At 36.5% G+C, this 20,448-nt stretch overlaps 4 protein-coding genes across 4 annotated transcripts in view; 2 read left to right on the forward strand and 2 right to left on the reverse strand.

The window, feature by feature from the left end:
* Window positions 1–4,659, reverse strand: part of LOC134740473 (SUN domain-containing ossification factor) — a 68,570-nt gene extending 63,911 nt beyond the window's left edge. Inside the window, exons 1-2 of the mRNA XM_063672948.1 lie at window positions 4,358–4,659; window positions 4,067–4,279 (exon numbers count right to left, since the gene is read on the reverse strand). Coding sequence (XP_063529018.1) covers window positions 4,067–4,279; window positions 4,358–4,416 — 272 coding nt within the window. The 5' untranslated portion in view covers window positions 4,417–4,659. The remainder of the gene's footprint in view (window positions 1–4,066; window positions 4,280–4,357) is intronic.
* Window positions 4,660–5,119: 460 nt separating this feature from the next.
* LOC134740453 (oligosaccharyltransferase complex subunit ostc-A) lies at window positions 5,120–6,033 on the forward strand. Its single transcript, XM_063672893.1, has 2 exons — window positions 5,120–5,336; window positions 5,645–6,033. Exons 1-2 carry the CDS (start codon window positions 5,198–5,200, stop codon window positions 5,953–5,955), a joined length of 450 nt encoding a protein of 149 aa, XP_063528963.1. The 5' UTR covers window positions 5,120–5,197; the 3' UTR covers window positions 5,956–6,033.
* A 497-nt stretch (window positions 6,034–6,530) lies between these two features.
* Window positions 6,531–16,664, reverse strand: LOC134740452 (calcium and integrin-binding protein 1-like). The gene is made up of 5 exons (XM_063672892.1): window positions 16,475–16,664; window positions 9,441–9,475; window positions 8,785–9,032; window positions 7,832–8,033; window positions 6,531–7,526 (listed from the first exon to the last, which is right to left on the reverse strand). Exons 1-5 carry the CDS (start codon window positions 16,523–16,525, stop codon window positions 7,505–7,507), a joined length of 558 nt encoding a protein of 185 aa, XP_063528962.1. The 5' UTR covers window positions 16,526–16,664; the 3' UTR covers window positions 6,531–7,504.
* A 1,133-nt stretch (window positions 16,665–17,797) lies between these two features.
* Window positions 17,798–20,069, forward strand: LOC134740895 (uncharacterized). Its single transcript, XM_063673548.1, has 3 exons — window positions 17,798–18,224; window positions 19,150–19,386; window positions 19,831–20,069. The coding sequence occupies exons 1-3, from the start codon at window positions 17,831–17,833 to the stop codon at window positions 20,067–20,069; spliced, it is 870 nt and encodes a 289-aa protein (XP_063529618.1). The 5' UTR covers window positions 17,798–17,830.
* Window positions 20,070–20,448: the final 379 nt, after the last annotated feature.

Here is a 20,448-nt window from a genome sequence, read left to right on the forward strand (position 1 = left end):
TTTCGTTATTGTGAGAGTCTGCACGTAATCCTCAAGCGTATCGTTGTGAAGTATTGTAATGGCGTCTACAAGCAGTGGAATACGCGTCTCAACGCGAAATACAACTAACATCTGGCTTATAGGCCAGTTAACACCAAGTTTGAAGCAAACAAAATTGCCGTCAATACGTGAAGTGCTAAGTTTGTTTTTTCACTTTAAAACCGATGAAAAAAAAACTATAAGAGAGTCTGCGACGGCGACCGCCCATTCCGTCTTGACCATATGGGAAAAAGCTGCAATACCAACAAGATTAAAGAAACATGTAATAGCCAAAATTGAATACCACTTTAAAGAGTGGCAGAAACTTAAAAAAAATAAAGAAAATGCTTCAAAACGCTCCGCTGTAACAGAAAAAAAAGAACAAGAATGGCTAAACCAAATAGAACAATTATTCGACATTGCGCACGCGAAAGCCTTAGATATGATGACTATCGAAGAAGATAAACAATTCTTACTGCAACAACGCGTTAATCGGGCAGGCATTATGACTACAGTGGACAAAAAAAGTTTACAGAAAGAGGCTCAAAATTTAAAGAAAGAAGCAAACCTAAAAAAACGCCGCAAACGCGAAGAACAAAAAATTCATGCTCTGCGAGGAATACATAACTTTTCATCTACATCTAGCAGTGAAAATCCCACGCCAACACCTGACATGAACGACGAAGCAGGGCCCTCAACACTTCCAACACCGCCACCACAAAAGCGAGGAAGAAAGCTTTTGATTGATCCCCACGTAGCGGCGAGTCTTGATGCCGCTAAATTAACTGACAGGAAAGCCACTATCGTCTTAGCATCTGTTTTAAAAAAAACTTGTACAGAACCTCAAAAGTTCAACATTAATCGTTCTTCGATTCGCCGGCAGCGGATAAAGCATCGTAAAGTCATAGCAGAGTGTCTAAAAAAAGAATTTAAGCCCGATTTGCCCTTAACAATACACTGGGATGGTAAACTTATTGAAGATATAACAGGACATGAAACGGTGGATCGCTTACCAATATTAGTGTCTGGGCATGGAGTAGATCAGCTGTTGGCAGTTCCTAAACTTGAACGCGGAACCGGTGAAGCATGTGCCTCTGCTGTTCATGAAACAGTACAGACATGGGGATTAAGTGACAAAGTTAAATGCTTATGCTTTGACACAACGGCAGTTAACACTGGACTGCGAAACGGATGCTGCGTTATTTTAGAACAAAAAATGGAGAAAGATATGCTTTGGCTCGCCTGTCGCCATCACATAATGGAAATTATGTTAGAAGCCATCGCAAATCAAGCCCTTGGTCCATCTAGTGGCCCAGAAGTTTTGTTATTTAAAAGGTTCAAAAAGAATTGGACCCATATTAATCCTAAGGATTACAAGAATGTTATTTCTGATCCCGAGTCTGCCAAATATGTTGAAAATATCTCTTCAGGAATGATTTCTTTCGCACAGGATCAATTGCGTGAATACCAACCGCGTGATGATTACAGAGAGCTATTAAATCTCACAATCATTTATTTGGGAGGTATTCCCGACAGTGGAGTCGCATTCAGAATGCCTGCAGGCCTTCACCGTGCTCGTTGGATGGCAAAAGCGATGTACTGCTTCAAATTATTTATGTTTCGGCATCAATTTAAAATGACCAAAAGAGAAGAAAAAGCAGTAAAAGATATTTGTACTTTTACTGCCGTCATATACGTGAAGTATTGGTTCGAAGCACCTGCTGGGCAATGTGCACCACGAAATGATTTGAACCTGCTGAAAGACCTCATAACATTTAAAAATATTAATCTGGCGATGGCCAACGTTGCTTTGAAAAAGGTTTTAGGTCATTTATGGTACCTAAGTGAAGAACTTGTTTCATTTGCATTTTTCGACGACAAGCTTCCGATTGAAGTAAAGAAAAAAATGGTGATGGCACTAAAAAATGAAGGGCTGGAGTATTGTCCCAAAAGAATAAGCCTAGACGCCAAACATATCATGGAAAAAGATATTGAAGACTTTGTGACAAGTAACTCTTTAAGGTTCTTCCAAATACTTGGCATTTCATCACGGTTTTTTAACAAAGATGTTGAAAATTGGGAAGGTGACGAAGACTTTAAAGCGGCAAAAAAAATAGTACAATCCATGCGGGTGGTAAATGACATCGCAGAACGCGGAGTGGCATTGATGGAGGAATACAATAAGCTATTAACAACTAATGAAGACCAAAAACAGTATTTGCTTTTAGTAGTAAAACAATTCCGAAAAAAGTACCCCAACGCCCAGAAATCCACCCTTTTATCGTAATTTGTTATTTATGTTGTTGTTGTGTTATGGATACCTGATTGTGTAGTTGATTCAGATGTCCATTTTAGAGATTATAACTGCAATCTTTAACACTTCAGAGTTTTTTTTACAATAAATCTGATTTTGCATGTAATACGTTTGTTTAATTTTATTTCACAAAGTTCAAGCTGCGGTAGCGACCTCTAATTATTGTCCAAAAATTATGAAAAAAATACTCTTACCTATTTTAATGTTAAATAATCAAAAGAAATGGTGCCCCGTTAAAAAATCGAAAAAAAATTTTTTTTTGCCATATAAGGACCATCCTAATATGCAACCTAGACTTTTGATAAGACTTTAATTGACAATGTAATTGTCATTTGCTACCTATTCAGTAGTTATCGTTATTTTCGCAACTCACGGGATGTTCGTTCGGCCATTGGATTTGTTGATGACAGTGATTAGAACAGTCTATAAATAGGTATATATAATGGAGCTGCACTGACGTCTAACAAAGGTTTTGCAACCATTGTGAAAATGCGCTCGGTTTCAGTCGGTTCAAGGTCGTGAGAACAATAAGAAAAGGGTTTGAATTTTCTAACAAACATTACGAATTTACATTCAATAGTGAATCATTTAAGTAGCGAAAAGGTTTTTTAAGTGACAATTATGAGGATTCTCGTGAACATGACTCTTCATGGTTTGGGGTCGGCATTCTGAATATATTTTCGCCATTTGGCTCTGTCAAGGTAGGTTGCTGGTGTTTTTAGCGACTGTTTCTCTAGGTTTCTCCACCAGGTGGCTTTTGTTTGCATACCTACCTGCCGGTGGTATTCCAAATCTCCAATTTTTTGGTCCATTATGTATTTGCGTCTCACATTTTGCTTAATGAGAGAGTGACACGCAATAGAATAGAATAGAATAGAATAGAATATAATTTTATTGGTATTAATCATACACTGTCAGTTACATAAAAAAAAAAAAATTACTTACAAAATGATAATGAATTCACATGTCAATATTTTTAAAATGCACATAACTATAAATTAATAATGTCAACAATACACATTGGACCAAGAAATTAAATGCATAGTAGAGCATTAAGTTCAATGTTTTATCTTTTATGATATCGGATCACCTGATGGCTGATGGTAAGCGATTACTGCCGCCCATGAACACCCGCAACAACAGAGGGGTTGTATGTGCGTTGCCGGCTTTTAAGATGGGGGTACGCTCTTTTCTTGAAGGTTTAAAGGTCGTATAGTCCGGAAATACCGCAAGGCGACAGTTCATTCCACAGTTTAGCTGTGCGAGGCAGGAAGTTTCCGGAGAAACGCAATGTTTGTGTCCAATGATGATTAAGCAAATCTATCAATATAGTGATGTAGAACAAATGGGTGGTCTGAATGTTTGCATCATATTTCATTTATTGTAATGCAATTTAATTCCGTACATGGCAATTTGAACCTTATGTAATTGTATTTTAAGTTTAAATTTCTTTATTAAAATATCTCGAGTTATCAACTTCTTCCCCCCGTGTACCAAATTATTCATATGCTATTTGGAATTTAATTTTTTTTGTGTTAATTTAATTGATTGCATTGTGTTATAAAAAATTACCATACATTTAGTATCAGGAACATTTATTACAAAAAGGAATCATTTTTAAATTGATGAACATTCATTCCTAAATTATTATTCAACTTTTTTTTGCTGTAAGTTGATTTATGAACTACATTCTACTCTCACTTTCATAGTAAGTAACTTAGAAAAAGCACTTACCCATCTGTTGTCACTGAATTCAGGGACAACGAATCAGCGATCAGCATCTCCAAGTTCTCAGCTGGTGCCTCATCCTGTGGCCCAGGGTCCGGAGCCTGGTCCTCCTCACTTACAGCACTGCGCTTCTGACTGACGTTGTGCAGCCCAGAGAGGTCCACGCTCCCTTCAACTCCCAGGTGACCTTCCGACACCACCAGCATAAACAACGCGCAACTGAGAACAAAAAACCCAAGGTAACAACGAAATTACATGTTATGTTACGCAAGCACCGAAAATCAATGCAAAAATTACCTCGACAGCACTGAAATTGTCAGCAGCGACGTGTAAATAACACACAAGCCGCCCTTCATCTTAATATCAGTGAGAAATCCAGAGTCCAGTTCATTTTGTGCGAAATATTCTCACTTAGCCATCGCTACAAATTTTAACACTGTATTGCACTAACAGAGGTTCACACGAGACACGCACTTTTAATAATAGATTTCACACATTCTACGGATTTCAATAATAATATAAGGGCCAGCTGCCGCGGCAAGGTACGTTCCAACGAAATAAAATGGGGACGAACATTTGTTCAACCAATTTTATTGCAATCGAATAATTTTGACAGTTGAGTTTTTTTTTTCTGGATACTTCATTCAGGTGTCAAGTGTCAAATTTAGGAAATAAATTTCTGTGATTCGTTGTTTCGTGAAAGAATTATCGACCACATAAGCTGGTCCAATAAGAAACTGACATTTAATGCCATTGCCTCGTTGTGATTGGTCACAATATTAACAACACTACTTTACACGCATGTGATTTTGATAAATGTAGAAAATATAAGTAAAATAAAGACAATTGTTTTCTTTGCAATCATATCTGTATCTTTGTTAGAGAATATTTGGTCCATTATTTCTATTTTTATAATCCCAAAAAATAGTAATAAAAATAAATAGCTACGTTTTGATATGTTTACGTTTCATTCTACATCAAACTTCGCATCTATCATTGTGATTGTGACGCGGTCCAGTCCAGCCGCGCTGCGCTGTTGTCATCTGTCATCTAGACATCTACGTCAACGTCGTCATCGTCAACGGTTGGAGTGGAATCCGCCTGGCCGTTTTCTGTTTATTGTCACAAATATCCGAAATGGAAAGTTTATTCGCAATACCGTTTTCGGTATTAGAAATCCCTAATATCAAAATCAAAAAGCCGTCATGGCTTCAGGCTCCATCGGCGATGACTACTTTCTCATTGGTGCTACTCTCGTACTTTTTGGTGACTGGAGGTTAGCGGCGTCTTGTTTTCTGTTTATTTTCCAATAAGACTATGTTACTGAGAGAAACTTGTGTTCAATCTATAGTTAGGGTTTTGCCGATTAAGTATAGATTAGTTACAGCTTCTTTATTCGAAGTACAATTTCATAGAATCATTTCTCATTGAAGTGTCAGCTTGGACGTTATTAACTTATCATTATCTCAATTCATTACCTTGCGGACAAAACTACCAAGTTAACTAGACGATTTATTTTATTTGTTTGTGAAGTTCAACAATAAAATTTATTCTATTTAGTCTAATATTTATCTTTTATTCCAGGTATAATCTATGATGTGATAGTGGAACCTCCCAGCGTCGGCTCAACGACCGACGAGCACGGCCACAGCCGGCCCGTTGCCTTCATGCCAAACAGAGTGAACGGCCAGTACATCATGGAAGGCCTAGCTTCTTCCTTCCTCTTCACCATGGGGGGCCTCGGCTTCATCATCCTTGACCGGACACATAACCCGTCTACACCTAAACTGAACAGAATCCTACTCATCTCAGTAGCATTCCTGTGTATCCTGGTCTCCTTCTTCACAACCTGGATCTTTATGAGAATGAAGCTCCCTGGATACCTTCAGAATTAGAATTAAGATAAACTTTTTACAAATGAAATCTTTTATATTTACTTAGTCTGTATTCTAAGTTGAATAAAATACTTTTTTTACTTAATCTGCATTTTAAATGCAAGGACTAATCCTCAATTCAGCAAAGTAAATATCTTAATTAGTAGTGGGGAACAATATGCTGATAGATAGCATAATTTTTTCCATACTTTTTAGTATATAGCAGCAACAGAAATACATCTGTGAAAATTCCAACTGTCTAGCTATGACACAGCCTGGTGACAGACAGACAGATGGACAGAGGAGTCTTAGTATTTGTATTGTAGTTCGGGCGATTTTCCGCAACTCGATGACTGGCACCTATTTTGCGTTAAGGAGTCTTAGTAATAGGGGTCCCGTTTTCACCCTTTGGGTATGTTACCCTAAGAACAGTACAAATATTTTACTTCACAGTTACTCCATATAAAACTGAAGATCATAGATCCAGGCCGTTCGACGCGAGGTATAGGGGTTTTCTTAGTAGGAAAAGATGTACTAAACTACATTTTTTACTGTATAATAAACTATGTATATTTGGCATTAGAATTAGGAATAACTAATTATAAAATTATATACATTGATTGCAGATAAAAAAACTAGACATCATTTCGTTTAATTTCATTTGTAACTTACAGATGTAGTGAATAATCATTTTAGTGCGTATTTTCACGAAAACGTACGAACAGGTCTTGCTATTTCAGTCAGTCTCGGTACCAAAAGAACTGACATTGACTGAAGTAGCATGACAATTTTTTGATAGCCTCAAGTTGTTGCTCCTACTTAGCCAGCAATTATCTAAAATTGCATGCCATTAGTTGCAACGTTTGTAGAAGCCTTATCTTTGCACCGACAACCCGTGTCAGCACCTCTTTTTTTTTTATAGAAATTTGATATGGTACACCTCCACACTATGTTGCTTCCAAGTCGCTGCAGACATGGAATTTTGAAATTACTTTAATAATATAACACAAAATAGTAGAAATTAAATAAATTGTTGCCATTTTTAAGCATTTTACGTCAAAAATGTGACAGCTACGTAGGAAGTGGCGCCCTCAATAATTTTCTACAATTTCTTGTCAACTATTTTTTGCGTTCCTCTAAATTTGTCCATGCGTTTAAAGGTAATGTGGGGTACCTTATTTTGCTCGGAGCAAGAGAAACAGTATGAGGATTCCCTATAAGTGTTACTCTTGTCCCAATATTTCTCTTACCCCATCTAACCTTACTGGCTTACAATAATGCCTTATAAACCTATAAATTAGTTTGAGATTCAAAATGTCATGTAGAGTTGGAATAGTACGTAAACAGTGTTATAAGATTGAGATTCATAAAATAACATATTCAATTAATTAATCTTAACACCATTCTTTTGGGTATTCATACAAAATTGGAGATTAATTGTCCTCTCGTGTCGCGATTATGTTTCTTAAATAGTTTCCTCGTACGCGGGTCCGCGTTTTGGGCGGCGCTTATTTTACTATTCTTAAAATAGGTAAATGATAGTTTGTAGACATTTTTCGTTGCTGCTTCTTTACAGTCGTATCCGGAAAGTCCTGCAAATAAAAACATTTAATTATCATTAATTAGTACCGATACATTTCATCATGAATTCATCGCTGATAGGTAGCTTCTTGAATCGAAATAGTTTTTTTTTTTTTTATACCACATCGGTGGCAAACACATCATCACACCTTATCTTAATAACAGGAAAATTCTCAGCCAAAATGTATGAAACAGCCAAATTTTTATTCGCTATTTCGTGGTTGTTCCCATAGTAAAAGTTGCTCAGTATAATCCAACAACCTCCCTGGCAACGGAAATGCACTTATTTTAAAGTCACCGTGTATATTTTACTCACTGAGTAAAGTCCGAGCTCTTATCAATAATATGCTCAAACTCGGCAAAGCTGAGCGCGCCATCGTCATCCAAGTCGGCCTCTTCCAGAACATTCTGCACTAGCTGTTGCAACTCCGAGTCGGCCAGCTGTAGTTCCGGGCCGCAGAGTCGCTCGATCACTTCACGAAGGTCGGAGACGCCTATCATGTCGTCGCCATCGAAATCTGGAATGTTTGAAAAATTTAAATTGTTACTATGAATTTATGAGTAGCCGGGTCGACACAGAGCGAGCATACGCGCGAGGCAATTTCCCCGTGCACAAAACGGCCGAGGCGGCGGCGCGTGCGAGGCACTACACTATGTGGAACCGGCTAGTAACGTAAGGCCGCTGCCAGACCGTTTGCGTGAGCGAGACGGCGATCTGCACATATATATCGCTCGCACACCGGAGCGGCGTGCTAATCGGCACCCAATGTTATGATCGCCTTAGTCCTCTGATTCTCGCTTTTAAAACAATATCTGAAGGTAATAAAATGCCACTCAGAATTAGCTTGATGTCGAATTGCAGATAATTATAAAATACTGGTAGCCAAGTCGTGAAGAGTGAAGTATTCAAAAATATTACTTTATATTTACCAGTTGTCGTTTGGTGAAAGAAAAAATGATGAGGAAACCTGATCCCCAAACTATAACCCAATGCTATTAAGATATGACGGGTCCACACAGACGAGACGACTCTCGAGGAATTTGCCGCGCGAAGCAAAGGGGCCGCATTGCCTCGGGCGAGGCACGTCTCCACCGAACAAGCTGCTTTCGCAGGGCAATTTTTCGCGAGGCAGTTCGTTAATAACGTAAAATAAATAATGTTATCTGGCAATCATATTGCTTAATTGATTAACAAGAATTATAATATGAGGTCGAAATAAATGGCTATTTTATTTATTTATTTTATATAGTTTGAATTTTGAAACATACCAAAAATCCTAAAGGCATGCTCAGCCTTCACTGCTTTCGGGGCATTATCACTGAACACGGACATCATATCCAAGAAGTCCTCAAAAGTGCAGTCGCCATCACTGCTCGAGCTGAACACTTTGCAGATCCGGTCTCGAAACGGGTTGACTCGGAGCTCTGGGTACTGGAGTATCTTGGCCATTGGGAGCTTGGCATTCTTGTTGTGGCCAACCTTCTCTGGAGCCAGGGCTTTAAACCGAGTGTGGGCACTGAAAAGGAATGGAGCACTTTTGAATTTCGGTAAACCAGAGTTACTTTTAATTCATGGAGTGATCATAAATTTTTGAACTACAGACTACAGACCTAGATATACCAGTGTCATTGTAAGTGCAAAGTTTCATTACAATCCAACAGATAGTTTTAAAATGAGAACAAAACTGTTTGTATGGGCAGGTGAAGATTGGCCGAGCTTGCCGGGGACTCTTAATATACCAAGATTACCAAGTAATACATAAAACAGGAGCAGAATATGGAAGCCCAGCAGTCTCATATTCAAACAAAAGGTAAAGGATTAACATGATTAGAATTAAACCAAAACTCACCCAAATCAACAATAAACAATTTGCCTAAAACCATAATAATTGTAGAAAAGTTAAAACCATTAAATTTATACTTACTATAACACTTCCTTCTTCGTGAAGTAAGTGAGGTCCTAAAACAAAAAAAAACAAAACAAGTTAACTATATTATAAAGACACCAATAAAATAATTTGAAGTGGAAATAATAGACCTGTACCGCTGGCTATATTTTGACCCCTAGGTTATAAAAATATTAAAGTCAATTCTGTTTTCGCTTATGAATACTTTGTTAAGATGTAAATCTTACATTTTGTTTTGTGTCATATATATAATTTGCTTTTCTAGTAATTTGTTATTTTGTGGTAATTATTTTTTATTTTGAATTATCTTGGAGAAAAAAATATTCGAGAGAAATCATGTAACTGTGTTGCATTTAGGATAGTGTTTTTAGTGTGAAAACATAGTTTGTGTCAATTACATCCACTGCAATCTGATACTATGTCATAATATTCTAAATGACACAAAAAAAAATTAGAGTTAAAAAAAATTACTTAGGTCGAATTTAATCGTTTAAATAGGTCCATTAAATGATTTTGTGTCTTATTAAGGCATAGCTTCATAAGATATTTGATGATTTTGTTGTAACAGGCTGTCACCGTTACAAAAGAATATTAAAGATATTAGAGTTTACATCTTATTAGTTTGAAATGCGGGATAAATAAGATGTATGAATTTGTGTCACTTGCATCCACTGCATAAACAAATATTACAAAAATATTATTTGCGTTCAAACGAAGCTAGCGGGCGGTCTGAATGGGCAACGGAGGCCGTGCAGGGTGGGGCCGCGGCGTGACCTTGCCGTACGCAACGCATGTTTACTTCGCCTGTGCGCCAAATTAACGCAACTTATTCAAAGAAGTTACGCAAACAACACAACAACAAGCAACAAGCAAGCAAAGAATGCGTCGAATTATCTTTTACCTATTTAAAACTCATAGATATTGTACAATGTCACCATTATGCAAAAGAACTGTAAGTACATGTTTGATTTGCGAGCGAGCTGGCAACATTGCGCAGGGAAATCTTAAAAATATCGGGTTTACGTGAACGCCACATACATTTGTGACAGTGATAGGGAAAAGGTACCACTAAAGTAAAATTTGGTTATTAATACCGTGACTTTCTTTCATTCTTTGATAAAAAAAATTGCTATTTATGCAACAAGTGCGGAAATCATCTTTACGCACGTGTATCATACAATGTTTTACTATGCATTGTGCGAGTAAATAAAAAAACATGTCATGGCAAATAAGTTTAATTATTAAAAGGAGTGTTTTAAATCGACACGAGTTGCGAATTACCTATTCGCACGTGTATCGTACGTTTTACAGTACATATGGCCCTTTAAACTTTCGACATATGCACGGTAAGTGCTCTTTTCCGCACTAGTGCGAGAAAGTAGCACCATATGTACTGTAAAAAAAAATTGAAAACAAAAAGCACTAGTGCGGAAAAGCAGTACTTTCCGCACGATATGGCTCCGTAGGAAACGCACTTTTCGAGCACATGCATTGTAAAAAATATATAGGACTGTATCTCCTAAACCATGCGTCGTAGCGCAAAAATAATAAAATTTTCGTTCCCCTTTATGTAACCCAAAAGTAATACATGAAAAATACAATGAAAAAAAAGAAACAAAATCTTTATAGGCCTGTATTAGCTGTATCTCCTATATCGTGCATCGTAGCGCAAAAATAATCAAATTTTCGCTCCCCTTTAAGAAGCCCCTAATTAAGATTTAAAAACGCAAAAAAGAAAAAAAAGAGGGAAAAATCTTTATAGGGCTGCATCTCCTAAACCGTGCATCGTAGCACAAAAATAATCAAATTTTCGTTCCCCTTAAGAAACCCTTAATTAAAACTTAAAAAAAAAACCAGGAAAAAAACTTTATAGAGCTATTATAGCTATATATATATAAGTAGATATAATATCTCCTAAACCGTGCGTGGTGGCGCAAAAATAATAAAATTTCGTTCCCCTTTATGAAGCCCCAAAGTAATATACTAAAAACACAATGAAAAAAAAAGAAAAAAAAATAACAAAAAACCTTTATAGGGCTGTATCTCCTACACCGTGCATCGTAGCGCAAAAATAATTAAAAAAATCCCTTTAAGAAACCCCTAATTAAGATTGAAAAACGCAAAAAAGAAAAAGTGGAAAAAAAATCATTTTAGGGCTGTATCTCCTAAACCGTGCGTCGTAGCGCAAAAATAATAAAATTTTCGTTCCCCTTTACGGAACCCCAAAGTAATATACAAAAAACACAATGAAAAAAAAAACAAAAAAACTTTATAGGGCTGTATCTCCTAAACCGTCGTAGCGCAAAAATAATAAAAATTTCGTTCCCCTTTGTGGAACCCCAAACTAATATACAAAAAACACAATGAAAAAAAAAACAAAAAAAAAAACTATAGGGCTGCATATCCTAAATCGTGCATCGTAGCGCAAAAATAATCAATTTTTCGTTCCCCTTTAAGGATCCCTTAATTAATACTTAAAAAAAAAAAACAAAAAAAAACAGGAAAAAATCTTTATAGAGCTATATCTCCTAAACCGTGCGTGGTAGCGCAAAAATAATAAAATTTTCGTTCCCCTTTACGGAACCCCAAAGTAATATACAAAAAACACAATGAAAAAAAAAAACAAAAAAAACTTTATAGGGCTGTATCTCCTAAACCGTCGTAGCGCAAAAATAATAAAAATTTCGTTCCCCTTTGTGGAACCCCAAACTAATATACAAAAAACACAATGAAAAAAAAAACAAAAAAAAAAACTATAGGGCTGCATATCCTAAATCGTGCATCGTAGCGCAAAAATAATCAATTTTTCGTTCCCCTTTAAGGATCCCTTAATTAATACTTTAAAAAAAAAACAAAAAAAAACAGGAAAAAATCTTTATAGAGCTATATCTCCTAAACCGTGCGTGGTAGCGCAAAAAGAACAAAATTTTCGTTCCCCTTTACGGAACCTCAAAATAATATACAAAAAACACAATGAAAAAAAAAACAACAAAAAAAATCTTTATCCCTATAAACCGTGCATCGTAGCACAAAAATAATCAAATTTTCGTTCCCCTTAAGAAACCCTTAATTAAAACTTAAAAAAAAAACCAGGAAAAAAACTTTATAGAGCTATTATAGCTATATATATATAAGTAGATATAATATCTCCTAAACCGTGCGTGGTGGCGCAAAAATAATAAAATTTCGTTCCCCTTTATGAAGCCCCAAAGTAATATACTAAAAACACAATGAAAAAAAAAGAAAAAAAATAACAAAAAACCTTTATAGGGCTGTATCTCCTACACCGTGCATCGTAGCGCAAAAATAATTAAAAAAATCCCTTTAAGAAACCCCTAATTAAGATTGAAAAACGCAAAAAAGAAAAAGTGGAAAAAAAATCATTTTAGGGCTGTATCTCCTAAACCGTGCGTCGTAGCGCAAAAATAATAAAATTTTCGTTCCCCTTTACGGAACCCCAAAGTAATATACAAAAAACACAATGAAAAAAAAAAAACAAAAAAAACTTTATAGGGCTGTATCTCCTAAACCGTCGTAGCGCAAAAATAATAAAAATTTCGTTCCCCTTTGTGGAACCCCAAACTAATATACAAAAAACACAATGAAAAAAAAAAACAAAAAAAAACTATAGGGCTGCATCTCCTAAACCGTGCATCGTAGCACAAAAATAATCAAATTTTCGTTCCCCTTTAAGAAACCCTTAATTAAAACTTAAAAAAAAACCAGGAAAAAAAACTTTATAGAGCTATTATAGCTATATATAGATATAATATCTCCTAAACCGTGCGTGGTGGCGCAAAAATAATAAAATTTTCGTTCCCCTTTATGCAACCCATAATTTATATTTAAAAAAAAACGCAAAATTTAAAAAAAAACATTATAGGGCTGTATCTCTTAAACCATGCGTCGTAGCGCAAAAATAATTTAAAAAAACCCCTTTAAGAAACCCGTAATTAATACTTAAAAAAAAAACAAAAAAAAACAGGAAAAAAAACTTTATAGAGATAGATCTCCTAAACCGTGCGTGGTACCGCAAAAACAATAAAATTGTCGTTCCCCTTTATGCAACCCATAATTTATATTAAAAGAAAACGCAAAATTTAAAAAAAAAATCTTTATAGGGCTGTATCTCCTAAACCATGCGTCGTAGCGCAAAAATAATAAAATTTTCGATCCCCTTTATGCAACCCATAAGTTATATTTAAAAAAAAGACGCAAAATTTAAAAAAAAAACCATTATAGGGCTGTATCTCTTAAACCATGCGTCGTAGCGCAAAAATAATTTAAAAAACCCCTTTAAGAAACCCGTAATTAATACTTAAAAAAAAACAAAAAAAAACCAGGAAAAAAAACTTTATAGAGATGTATCTCCTAAACCGTGCGTGGTAAATTTAAAAAAAAAAATCTTTATAGGGCTGTATCTCCTAAACCATGTGTCGTAGCGCAAGAATAATAAAATTTTCGTTCCCCTTTATGAAACCCCAAAGTAATATACAAAAAACACAATGTAAAAAAGAAAAAAAGAAAAAAAAAAACAATAAAAAAATCTTTATAGGGCTGTATCTCCTAAACCATGCGTCGTAGCGCAAAAATAATAAAATTTTCGATCCCCTTTATGCAACCCATAATTTATATTTAAAAAAAAAACGCAAAATTAAAAAAAAAATCATTATAGGGCTGTATCTCTTAAACCATGCGTCGTAGCACAAAAATAATTTAAAAAACCCCTTTAAGAAACCCGTAATTAATACTTAAAAAAAAACAAAAAAACCAGGAAAAAAAACTTTATAGAGCTGTATCTCCTAAACCGTGCGTGGTACCGCAAAAACAATAAAATTTTCGTTCCCCTTTATGCAACCCATAATTTATATTTAAAAAAACGCAAAATTTAAAAAAAAAATCTTTATAGGGCTGTATCTCCTAAACCGTGCATCGAAGCGCAAAAATAATCAATATCCGTTCCCCTTTAAGAAGCCCCTAATTAAGATTTAAAAACGCAAAAAAGAAAAAGAGAAAAAAATTAATTTTAGGGCTGTATCTCTTAAACCGTGCGTCGTAGCGCAAAAATAATAAAATTTTCGTTCCCTTTTATGAAACCCCAAAGTAATAACAAAAAACGCAATGACAAAAAAAAGAAAAAAAAACAACAAAAAAAACTTTAGGGATGTATCTCCTAAACCGTGCATGGTAGCGAAAAATAATCAAATTTTCGTTCCCCTTAAGAAGCCCTTAATTAAGATTTAGAAACGTAAAAAAGAAAAAGAAAAAAATCTATATAGGGCTGTATCCCCTAAACCGTGCGTCGTAGCGCAAAAATAATCAACTTTTCGGTCCCCTTTATGTAACCATTAATTTATACAAAAAAAAAACGCAAAAAAAAGTTTTTTTTTATAGGGCTTGATCTCCTAAACCATGCGTCGTAGCGCAAAAATAATTAAATTTTCGTTCCCCTTTATGAAAGCCCAAAGTAATATACAAAAAACACAATGTAAAAAAGAAAAAAAGAAAAAAACAATAAAAAAAACTTTATAGGGCTGTATCTCCTAAACCGTGCGTCGTAGCGCAAAAATAATCAAATTTTCTTTCCTCTTTATTCAACCCTTAATTTATATTTAAAAAAAAAAACGCTTTCACTAAACTGCTGTAACTCGGAAACTTAGAATCCACAAAGGGGACTTTACTAAATTATGACACATATTAAAGCCTGACCAGTAATATATGATCATTGTCAAGAGGGCGCTGTTCATTCTCAATCAAGGGTGACAGTTCAGTATAGTATGAAAAAATATTGTATTTAATGAACATCATCATCAATGTAATTAATGTTGCTTGCCACGCTTAAACATAACAAAAATCACAATAAATTGCGTCTTAAAATAAACTTAAAAAGTCTACTAAAAATCGAAACAAAAGTAATTTTTAAGTCGCTGTTGTGACATTCTCAATCAAAAGGTAGGTACCACTTTGTCGTTTACCATAAAGACGAAATTTGATTATATTTTTATACAAATAACCTGTCAGAGAAAGTGGTACCTTTTGATTAGGAACGTCACAAATGTTGGTCAGTATGAGGAGTGCAGCCTACAGTTTATTTTTAATTATATTTATATACCTACTACGGTAAGATTGATAAGACAATGTAATTATGCCTCCGAATGAAATAAATACACTGTATCGCAAAACTAAGTGGCGAGACAGCTCATAATGCCATCTCTTGGTTGGTCTTAACAAGGGTAAAGGAGATAGTATTAAGATCTCAGTCGCCAGCTGATATTGCGGCAAGTATAATAAGCACCCCACCCGCGTAGGTACCCTTCCCCGCGCACGCCCTTCTTGCTCAATTGAGTTTTATTTTGCCAGATAGTAAAAAAACCGTGGATCAAAATGACCCAAATTATGAATGATGTCTCAATGTGGTATTATAATATTGTAGACGTAAACTTAATAATATGAAATTTTTTTTGTGGCAGATACAGGGTGTTAATTAGAAAAATTTTTTTTTTAAATAAAAGCGGTGGATGAATTTGACACAGATTTGTTTGAATAACATATAACAATGTTCTGTAAAGTACAACACTTCACTTACCGACTCTAATATTTTTTTAGGCGTTTTAGGATCAATATTAGGTATTTATTAAATGCCATTATACCCGTGGATGAAAATGACACAAAATGCGTGTGTACGTCGGAAGCCACTTTGCCTTTACAGGGAAACAAAGAATTTCGTCTCGAATATTTTTTTTACAGAATGCTGATTGAAAAAAGAAATACCTAAATTTCTACCTAAGCAAATACCTAGGATGACACAAAATAGTATTTTTAGGTTTAGTATATGGTCTGGAAACTATATATAAAAAATAAGCAACATTAATATTCTTATAACCTCAGAAGTTATTGGTACAGGTCTATAAGTATATTACTAATTAACACATTACGAATCTGTAGATCGATCATTTCAACTTGGTCAAAGAACTTTTAATTAAGGAAAACACCGTACAATTCTGATTCATACTATTGACCCAAATACAAACGTAAGATGGTCTCAACATTACCTCGTAATCTTGAAGCTCCTCCTCAGTGAATTGGCTCTTGCCCTGGCCCATTTTGGAGAGGATACAAAGACAAACCCCGGGTTTCGGGATAACGATAACAGTTAATTTAGCGATGAATAGTAATAGTTGTACCCTCTAGCAGTATATAAACAAACTATTCATCAAAATTCAAAATCTTATCCAATAGATCGGGTGGGTGCGTCGCGATTTGTGTCAGTTCTGCTGACAGTGACATATGGATAATGTTGCTGCTATAAAAAATATAATTTTAGCAAATAAAAATCTTTTCCAACTTTCCGCTTTGACGCTATAGTTTGTCAAAGGACTGTCCCATTTCAAACATAGACAGAGAGAATCATACTATCTTTGTCTTACACTAGTACTGGCATCCAAAAGAAAAGGATGTGTATAGTTTTTTTTTGTTCTTATTTACTGACAAGATTTGCTTGACCAACTATATTTAGCAAAGAATTTAAAGGCCTCCACACTCATGCGCGAATTACGGCTCGAAGCCGCGAACGCGAGTGTGGAGTCTATTTCGCTAATCAGCAAAACCGTAGTCTGGAGCGAGCTTAATACTCACTAGGAGAAGAACGATAACTCCACAGATTATTAACTAGTTACTTCGGATAACTCCATACAAAAAATGTCCCTTTCAAAAGTTCGTTTACACTACTAGCGCTCTCCTTGTATAGCATTAGCAATGGAACTAAAATTGACAACCGGCTTAGCCTGGTGGCTATTTTTGGTATTGGTTTATTGGTAATCGGTAATCCGGGTAATCCAGTTCAGTTAAATTTGTACAGAACCCTCGGTGGGCGAGTCCGACTCGCTCTTGTCCGTTTTTTTTATGATTCTTCAGCTCTAGTTGCTTTTCAACATTCCCAATTATGTACAAATTCTGAAAAAGAAAAAATAGTTACAGTTTCTTCATTGGCAAGGACTAATATAGGTCAAAACAATCATCAGATCAACTAACACAAATGATTGTCATCATTACGTTGACGCTATTGTATTGCATCAATCTGTTTGTCGGCTTCTCGCGTTTATGAATTACTGTATATGTGTGATACCTATTATAATCCTGATAGTCACGCTTTGCTTTTTGAGTTTGCTAACCGTATATGCGCTGTACTGTAACACAAAAAAAATTAAAGTTGGTAGAAGACATCTGAATGTGGACAGTACCTACTTAAAGATCACTTACACTTACATGATGCTTTACAAATTTTACAATGAATAACTTAAGTATAATACTTACTTAGTTAAGTTTTACAATAGGAAAACAGGTACTATTAAATATATGCAGTGCGACTTCCGTGGAATTAAACTGACTTAGAAACAAACCAGTACCTAATGAAGATAATGTATCAGATGTTCCTTTTAATAATATCATCCTCTCTAATCATAACAACAAGTGCAAACACAAAATGCTCCCGCGAAACCACTCCCGTCGTCCCCAAATATTACAAAATGGAAAAATGCCAACGGTCCAAACTTGGCATAGCTGCTAAAGCGAACTACACCACTTTAACCAGCTGCCAGCGCCTTGGTATTGAGAAGAAGGCGTTGGCATTAAACTTTGTGCCACCGGAAGTGTTAAGAAAGACAGGGAGAAAGAAGAAACATAATGAAACTGAACCTTTAGAGTATACTTGTGAAGTCCTGAAGTGTGCTGAGGTGGATGGTGGTTTATCTTTAGTCAATGACTCGAGATATGACTATTATAGCATCTACGCTAAACCTGTTCGTAAGTAACTATTTGTGTATCAACCAGGGACCGGCCCGCTATCCCTTATCGGGGTTTTATAAGGGTATTGCATAAGGCTTAACTCACCATACCCTTTGCCAGACGAAACCCTTTGTTTTGGTTTTAAAAACCCTTATATAAAGCTACTACATTTGAGTAATCAGTAGCCCAAATACCCTTACAAAACCCTTATCATCCGCTCACCAACACCTTGCATATTGCTTATAAGGGTTAGCCTTATAAAGGGCTTCCCTTTTAGCATATAAGCGTGCTAATTTAAGTCGTCTACCTTGTTCATAAAGCACACGTTACTTCGAATCCGAGCGATCGTCGGCGGCGACGGCGGCGTTCTTTGACTAGGCACGTATTTTCTTTCCTTTTCATACACTACCGTAGATATATACTAATCCTGTCTCTTTCACGCAAAGGGAAACCTTTATAAAAAGCGCTTAAAGATAAGGGTAACCCTTATTAAGAGCTAGCCTTATTTTTGGTCAGCTTTTCGGTAAGGGTTAGTCAAAGGTAAGGGTATGAATGGGCTTGCAGTTCAAAAGGGAAAGTCTTTCAATGTGTTAGACGTGTTTAAGTGTCGCCCATTAAAAGGGTTTTATTGCGGAAAGGGTTGTCCGGTCCCTGGTATCAACAATGCATGGCAAAAGATAGAGTAGGTATGGATGTGTATTTACCAGAAATAAGTTACTACGGACAATGCAGTGAAACCAACGTCTGCTGCTCTTCACGCATACACTCTCGATTTCATCACTAACACAAAAGCGATTCGTTATATGTTGTATCTCTTAATAAACAAGAGTCAAGTGCTATTGTAAATTAAATTTTTTCATAGGAAAATGACGTTTATGGTGGTATCAGACTGTCACTGAAAAGTCTGCAGAGTCAGCTGGATTCATTTTTTATTTTATTTTAGTGCATATAAACTCTACATGTATCCCAGCAACCGGAATGTTCTACCTGACGCCCACCAAACTCAACTACACGGAAGCGCGCACCGCCTGCAGAAACATGAGCGGGGTGCTAGCCGATACGGCTAGCGAGCAACGGACAGATACTCTCGCGCAGGTGTTGGCCAACGCGGGAGTCGATGTGGCGCTTGTTGCGCTGCGGAGAAGTAATGCTAGCAACAGCGTGTTTTTAGGAGCCAATGGTATGTTATAGTCTGGTACACATACATGGCCAAGCCAATGCCAATGGGGGCGAGTAAGTGTACCTTAACCCCACCCAACTCAACTAACTACACGGAAGCGCGCACCGCCTGTAGAAACATGAGCGGGGTGCTAGCCGATACGGCTAGCGAGCAACGGACAGATGCTCTCGCGCAGATGTTGGCCAGCGCGGGAGTCGATGTGGCGCTTGTTGCGCTGCGGAGAAGTAATGCTAGCAATGTGCTATAAGTATGCTATATTACACGTAGGTATGGATAAGCCAAGCCAATGCAAATGGGGCCGACCTAAGCCCCATCAAACTCAACTAATTGTATGAAGAGGACATTTTTCACCCTACCAGGGCGAACTTAATGCCTGATGGCATTCTACACCAGTCAACCATCGGGCCAAATTTAATAAATTACCAACCGATCCTATTTTAACAGGTGACTCGCTAGACTGCACGACCTACCGAGCCTGGGCGCCCGGGCACCCGCGGCGCCAACACGACAAGTTCAACTGCGTCATAGTCACTCGCCAGAAGACCTGGAGGTCTACATCCTGCAAGAAAAAGTACCAGGCGCTCTGTGAGCTGAACCCTGGGGGACCTTATAAACGAGGCTCCATATTTGCCTCGCTAGCACCTCCTAACAGTGAGTGTCTTTATAGCAGTCTGGTTTCTTAAGTCAATGTTGTTGGCGTTGTTGCATTGCGTCATCCTCCTAGCGTTGTTGTTATCCCGTCGTAGTTATTGACCAGAAGAGGTCCACATCCTGCAAGAAGTACCTACCAGGCGCTCTGTTAACTCAATTCTGGGCCCTGTGGGCTGGGACCTTTTAAGCGAGTCTATTTGTCTCGCTGGTCCCTCCTAACAGTGAGTGTCTTATCAGTTTCCTAAAGTCAATGCAAGAGCGAAATGAACGCTCATTGCGATATCGTTCCGATGTACGTTCGAATTATCGTGTGTACTCTTTTACAGATAGTGTTTTCTTTTTCAGGTACGCAAACACCTACACAAAACGAAGATTGAAAATCAGTCATTATAATAAAGGCCCAATGAAATT

Source organism: Cydia strobilella, chromosome 4 (genome assembly GCF_947568885.1).
Source record: "Cydia strobilella chromosome 4, ilCydStro3.1, whole genome shotgun sequence".
In the NCBI taxonomy this organism is placed as follows: Eukaryota; Metazoa; Arthropoda; class Insecta; order Lepidoptera; family Tortricidae; genus Cydia; species Cydia strobilella.